The sequence below is a fragment of the Acanthisitta chloris genome, unplaced genomic scaffold, assembly GCF_000695815.1.
Source record: "Acanthisitta chloris isolate BGI_N310 unplaced genomic scaffold, ASM69581v1 scaffold35373, whole genome shotgun sequence".
Lineage (NCBI taxonomy): Eukaryota > Metazoa > Chordata > Aves > Passeriformes > Acanthisittidae > Acanthisitta > Acanthisitta chloris.
In genome coordinates, this window is record NW_008663942.1 from 5,935 (window position 1) to 13,011 (window position 7,077).

At 41.1% G+C, this 7,077-nt stretch overlaps 1 protein-coding gene across 1 annotated transcript in view; it reads left to right on the forward strand.

Annotated features, from left to right (window-relative positions):
• The window catches only part of LOC103798856 (receptor tyrosine-protein kinase erbB-4-like), a gene marked incomplete at its 5' end in the record, with an annotated part of 29,398 nt that overhangs the window by 2,858 nt on the left and 19,463 nt on the right, over positions 1-7,077 (forward strand). Inside the window, 3 exons of the mRNA XM_009071137.1 lie at positions 9-57; positions 2,454-2,600; positions 4,927-5,024. Coding sequence (XP_009069385.1) covers positions 9-57; positions 2,454-2,600; positions 4,927-5,024 — 294 coding nt within the window. The remainder of the gene's footprint in view (positions 1-8; positions 58-2,453; positions 2,601-4,926; positions 5,025-7,077) is intronic.

The window sequence follows — 7,077 nt, forward strand, 5'->3', positions numbered from 1 at the left end:
CTCTGGAGTGCATACACTACAGGAAATTTACCCACCAGAGTGATGTTTGGAGCTATGGTAAATCTTAATCTGATTAGTTTAAAAATTCGTGTCTTTCAAGGCATTAAACCAAGTCCTAGAATCATAGAATCGACTGGGTTGGAAAAGACCTCCAAGATCATCGAGTCCAACCCTACTGTGGTTACTAGACCATGGTACGAAGTGCCACATCCAGTCTCATCTTGAAAATTTCCAGGGATGGTGAATCCACCACCAACTTGGGCAGCCCATTCCAATGCCTGATTACTCTCTCCATAAAAAAACCTCTTCCTAATATCTAACCTAAACCTCCCCTGGCATAGCTTGAGTCTGTGCCCCTTGTCCTACTGCTAGCTGCCTGGGAGAAGAGACCAACCCCCACCTGACTCCAACCTCCTTTCAGGTAGTTGCAGAGGATGATCAGGTCACCCCTGAGCCTCCTCTTCTCCAGGCTGAACACCCCCAGCTCCCTCAGCCACTCCTCATAGCACTTGTGCTCAAGTCCCTTCACCAGCCTCACTGTATCCTCTTTTCTTAAAGGAGTTCATTCCAGTGAGGTTTGCTTTTTTTTGTTCTTTCTTAAAATGGGTAACTCTAAGCAGCAATTGTTACTGTCTCCTGTGTTCCTTCCCTGCTCACTAAAATGTATTATCATGTTCCCCCCTGCTGGGATGACTGCTGTAAGGTCTGGCCTGGTAGCAGTTTGGCTGATTATTACGACAGAAGAAGAAGGCCTCTTTCAGCTTAGCCACAGATTCATAAAAATACAGCTGCAGGTCATAATTTTCAGCAGTCTTTGAAAATCTCAACTCTAAAAGCCATGAATGTCAAAAAACATTTTCAGGCTTATGGGAATTTCTGTACCTACAGTCAGATAAAAGGGAATTTGTCATAATATGGAGCAAATATGGCAAGGGAAAGAAAAGGAAGAGACAAGCTCTCCAAACTAACTAGATCAAGCATCCATTTAATTTCACAGATAACTTGGGAATTGTTGAGCTACACACATAAAGAGGAAAAGTCATATTTGAGAAATGAGATGTTCATTTAGTGTGGCTAATTGTTATCCAGACTAGCTGTTGTGCCACATCTGCTGAGCTGTCTGCCTGTTTATCTAGTATAGCTCTTACTAATAAGATCATGTATAGCTTTGTAAATGGAAATTTTCAGCAGTATCTAGAGCCATCTAGTCCTATTTGCATTTCCTGTTGCCATATCTTTTTGAACCAGAAGGGTGTACAATTCTATTCATTACTCATTTTTACCTGTGGGTAGCAGCAAAAGACACTGTTTGCTGTGCCTGGTTAGCTGCCCTCTTCCTGTCAGCTGAGAAAAACCTGAAAGAGTTAAACTGGTCTTGTAAAGTTGCTCTCTCTCTTCAAATTCTGTATATCCCGTATCACTTAGGAAAACATATGCCTTCATTTATGAAATTCATTTTAAATGCAGAAAGCCCAGAACATCTATAATCAGAAAGGACAAGACCATAAACAATTGACAAGTTACAGTTATTGAATATCAACAAAGAGGTGAATGAAGATGAAACAAATGTGTGTTTTATTCATATGGTAATTTTGCCCATCGCCTTTCACATTAGCATGACAGCTGGCAAAATATGGTACTGACCTGGAGGCATGTTTAAAATGAACTTTGCAATACAAATAAAAGTTGCAGAAACTGATGTGAGAGCAGCATTTTCAATATTTAAGATTTTGTTTGGGGACCAATTCTGTTATTTATGATATATGATCTTTATTTCTAGCTCCAAAGCCAAAACAAATCCTATGGCTTTTCATGAAGTGAATCTTGGGTTTGCAGCACAGCACTATCATAAACTCAAATCCATAAGGTGATTTAAGGAAAAAATAATGCAAGTGGCTGTGAATGACTTACAAGGCAAAGACAATGACATAATGTTACTCAGTGCTGTACCTTTGTGGGAAATTGATGCTCTAAGTTAGGGAACATCTGAGCTTTTCCCCCATAAAATAATAGAGTACATCAGCCATTCATTTCCCATTTTGATATGATTAAAGAGCATGATGCATTCTGTTGTTATTGCATCCATTTACTTTACCACCATTCATTTGTCTCAGGCCTTTCTCTTGTGCCTCAGATCTATTATGCTGCTTCTTACACCAATAAAAATGAGGGAAGTTACTTTTGAAGATTAACACAAAGTGCTGTTTCACCATTTTTTTGAGTTTTTAAAGTGGCAGACTGTCATGGTTTAAGCCCAGCTGGCAATTAGGCACCACGTATCTGATCACTCAACCCTCCCTCTCCCCCCAGACCAAACTTCAGTGTTTTTACAGGCACTGGTAAAGAAGAAGAGATTGCAGTCCAGAACTAGGCCAGAATACTGTGCTGTATGAAATTGTGAGGGAGTCTGAGTAGCACGACCTCAAATATTGACACTCTTTTCTTCTGTCTAGGAGTCACTATCTGGGAGCTTATGACCTTTGGTGGGAAGCCGTACGATGGAATCCCAACTCGAGAGATCCCTGACCTCCTGGAGAAGGGAGAGCGGTTGCCTCAGCCTCCAATCTGCACTATTGATGTTTATATGGTGATGGTGAAGTGTAAGTAGTTATAGAATTTTAGGGGTTTGAATGGACCTTTCAGATCATCTAGCCACAACCCCCTCCCTGTCCTGGGCAGGGACACCTCCCACCAGAGCAGGTTGCTCAAGACTTCATCCAACCTGGACTTGAACACTGCCAGGGTTGGGGCAGCCACAGCCTCCCTGGGAAACCTGTACCAGTGTCTCACCACTCTCACAGGAAAAAAACGTTTCCCTAATATCTAGCCTAAATTTCCTGTCCTTCAATTTGAGCCCATTACCCCTTGTCCTATCATTGCAGCTCCTAACAAAGAGTCCCTCCCCAGTTTCCTTGTAGCCCCTTCAGATATTGGAAGGCTGCTATGAGGTCTCCACGTAACCTTCTCTTCTCCAGGCTGAACAGCCCCAACTTCCTCAGCCTGTCTTCATAGGGAAGATGCTTCAACCTTCTTATCACCTTTGTAATTGTCATGCTCAGTGCAAGAGGGACATTGGTTTAGAGCATTTGCATCTGTAGTCTGTGGCCGTGCTGGGGAATAGCACAGGCTGCTTCAAAACAAAAGCTTCCCAAGACACTGTAAATTCCATTTACATACTGTATGCACAGCGTTTGCAATTGCAGAAGATATGAATTTAGCCATGAAGGGCCGAGTTAGCTCAGCTTCTTATTACTGTCAGATGGTATCTCATATTCTTGCTGTGAAGTCAAAATTGTATGATTGTTATTGTAAACCCTTGTCATTTCCATGACAATTGATTTTGATGTTAAAAAAGATAGTATTAAACGTAATTATGGTACATGGATACCCAGCCAGTGAAGACTGTGAAGGGAAATGCTGGTTCCAAATACTGAGGAAAGAAATTCTGAATGTTTTGCTAGTAACAAGAATAATGATTGCAATAGTAATAATAAAAAGCAAAATTAATAGAAAAATGCTGCAGAGAGGATTATTTTTTAGCATTCTTAGTCCAGTAAAAAACTTTATGAATATTTTTAGTTTAGCAAAAAAGAAAAGCAGTCTGCACATGGTTTCTTCCTGCTCTTTTATCTCCAAGATTCCCCCACTAGTGACAGTATCCTCCAAGGTTATGCTTCTAATTTAAAAAGAATTAGAAACAGCTCTCTGATGTTTCTGGCTTAATTTAAGTGAGATTAACATACTGACATGTCATCCATCTTATATACTCCTTTCCCTTTTGCTTTGTACACAAAAGCACTAAAAACCAGCAAATAAAACTAGAAGAGGTAAATAGAGTATCTTCTGAAAACAGCTGTGCTGTGCATGCAGGTCTGGAAATTATCTGAACTGTCCAAGAGGTTTGTGTTGATTGAATGCAAAAATGTCCCATCTGGTAGGATTTCTATTGAGTATGGGGTGAATCTCAGTGGACAAAAGGAAGTCCTCGGAGATATGATATTCTGGAAGATAGAAGGTTACAGCTAGACACACAGACTTAGCTCTATGTTTGTGTGAAATTATTTGCAAGTTTAAGTGACTTTGTTTTTCCTGCCTTGGTCACTCCTTCAGTTAAATGACACTTAGGAGATAAGGCCTCTTCCATTAGCCTCCCTGGAAAATGAGAACGTGTTCTTGGGATGCTGCTGATAGGATCTTCCATTAGAAAAAGCTGACACTGAGAGAAACTAGTTGCTGTTGGTGACTTCTTATACTACCTGCTTGTTTTGCAGAAAGTATTAGTGGGGATTGGGAATTGTTCCTAATGAATGTTTCTTGGAGAATAAAGGACAAAGGAATCACTCTTACTCCACTAAAATAGCATCCAATGCCTTGTGTGAGGTCTGTGCTAATGATGCAGACAGGTGAATGCAGAATTGCCTGAAAGGCTGATGTGAGGTCAGTCATCCTGTAGATCTGTTGAACAAGTCTTTTTAATCTGAGTCATTGTGGGACAGTACATCAGTCAAGGTAAAATTCTGTTTAGTAGTAACTTTGTAATAAACCCTCTAGACTGGGATGAGATCAGATTCATTGTATTAGAGGTTGGACACATCCTTAATAAAAGACAGTCAGTGCTGACATCTAAATGGGCAACATAGAGATATTTGCAAGGCATTGTTGCTGACTCTGTTTTTGGGGCTGGGGAACAGGAGCTCAGCAAATTAAGAAAAATCCATGCAGTAAGGAACAATATAGTCTTCCTTGGCCAAGACCAGCTGCTTTCCATTTTATGCATCATAGAATTCTTACTTTCCATTCTTCTAGGGTCTTTATTGCAACTTTTCTAAGACCACAGCTATCAAGGGCTTCAAACTTGTGTATTTTTAAACTGCATTATTTCTTGACAGTTAACTGTTTTCTTTCTCATCTTTCATCTGTCCGCAGGCTGGATGATTGATGCTGATAGTCGGCCAAAATTCAAGGAGCTGGCTGCTGAATTCTCTAGAATGGCTCGAGACCCTCAGAGATACCTAGTGATTCAGGTAAGCAACCCTGCAACATCGGAGTTCTGTCTGTGAAACCTGACTGTTACAGGGATTGCCTTTGAATGTCTGAAGTTCAAGGTGCTCTTTAACTTAAAGCAAACAGTGACCACAGTATCAATCAAAATGGCCAGGGTCATTGTCTCAAAAATAATAATACCAATAATTCATTAATCTGAAATTCACTTCCTAAGCTTGTATTTATGAGCACATACACAAGATCTGGCTTTGACGCCGCTCAGGACTTTGTATTCTCTCATGAAACTGGGGACAATTTATGTCCATTAGTGGACAGTTAGACCAAGGACTTGCTTGATTCTACAGCTGATTAGGCTGAATCTTGGGGGATTATCCTGAAGAGACACTTCCCTGCACTGCTGAGAGCACAAGGTTTCTTTTCATAGCCTAAACACAAAGGTTTCTCAGAAGATAAGGAGTTGTGTCGCATTGGTACATCTTATACTAGAGAAGAGCATCTCTCTCTGTTCTCCATAGGCTGTGTAAGCTCTGGAGGCTTCACATCACTGTGCCAGAGCCACACCAGTACTGTTCACCACATGAAACTGCACTGTGGCAGCAGAGCAATGCCAATCTGTTGCCTACATCTAGCTGGAGCAGTGTGTGCCTGAGTACAGGCCCATGTCCTACATTCTGTGGAAGCCTAGAGTTGTGCAGGTATATACTACAGCTCATACTCAAGCCACAGAAAATGTATCTGACTAATTGCTAAGGTCCTTAGTGGTCCCAGTGTGTGAGCAGTTCAAATGAAAATTGAGATCTTAAAAGAAGTAAGATGACTGTGAAGCACCAGAGACCAGAGCACAGAAATAGTTTGAATCAGGTAGTGATACTCTCGTGCTGCATCTCATGCTGTATCTGCTCCACATCATGGAGTATGGGACAAAGGTACATCCAGCTGGTCCTCAGCTTCATGCTGATGTAAGAATTCCTAGTGGAAGAGCCTCAAGAAGTACAGTCACTGCCACTTTTTGTCTCCAAATTACCTCTGGGTCTAGTGCCAGTCTTGCCGTATGGTGTTTCATTTCACTGTGTAGACATGCTAGACACCTCGTGGTGTATTACTGCACAGTATGAGTGCATGCTGCTCTCCTTCAGCTTCAGGTGAAGTAAAATATAGTTGAAAAGTAAAATACTAGTTAAGAAGACTTTTGGTGCTGAATGTGGAAATTCTCTTGCATTATTCTCCACTGTGATAAATCGTAAGTTCAGCTGACACAAGTGATTCTGGAAAAATCAGTCTGATTAAATTACTTTGTTAGATAGGACATGTTTCCTTATTCCAAATACCTCTTCCCTCCGCTTCCCCTCTGGCCCTTCTTTCCCCTGTTGCATAGTCTGATGGGTGTTTCATCCTGTGAGGCTTCTCTCCAGTGCTCCTTGCAGACAATACAGGTTATGAGCTTCTGAAGGAGAAACCAGGGTAACTCCATTGCATTGATCTCTCTGCCATCATGACTACCCATTCCCCCCAGATGCAACCAAGACTGACAATGATTGCTGTTGAGTTTTTAAGTTAGTCTGTATGCACCCTACAGCACATCCATCATTCCCTGATGGATTCCACACGTGGCATAATAATTCTTGAGGAGTAGAGGGCCATTCTTTAGCCATGCAGTGAAGTTCAGCATATGTTCTATGAGCTGTTAGGTGTTTGAGGCAAGCACTGCCTTTTGTGATGTTTTGTGGCACCAAGCAAAGTGCAGCCCAGATTTGTCTGTCCAGCTTGTAGTAGGTATTTGAGTACAAACACATATCACTGTTGTTCTGTGATTTGATTTTTATTGTTTTCAGCTCTGTTACATTCTGCAGAGCTCTTCATATGGACAGGAGGGAAATTTACCCTCTGAGTTCCTAAAAATACAAATTAAAATAAGGCAGATAGTCATACACAACAGTTTCCATGCTATCCCCCTATTCCTCCTATTTGAGCCTAAATAGCTGAGATATTTCACAAGATATGTCAGAACTTGGGTTAGAAACTGAGCTTGTATGGGAAAAAGAGAGAAGAAAGAATAAAAGCTCAATCACAGGA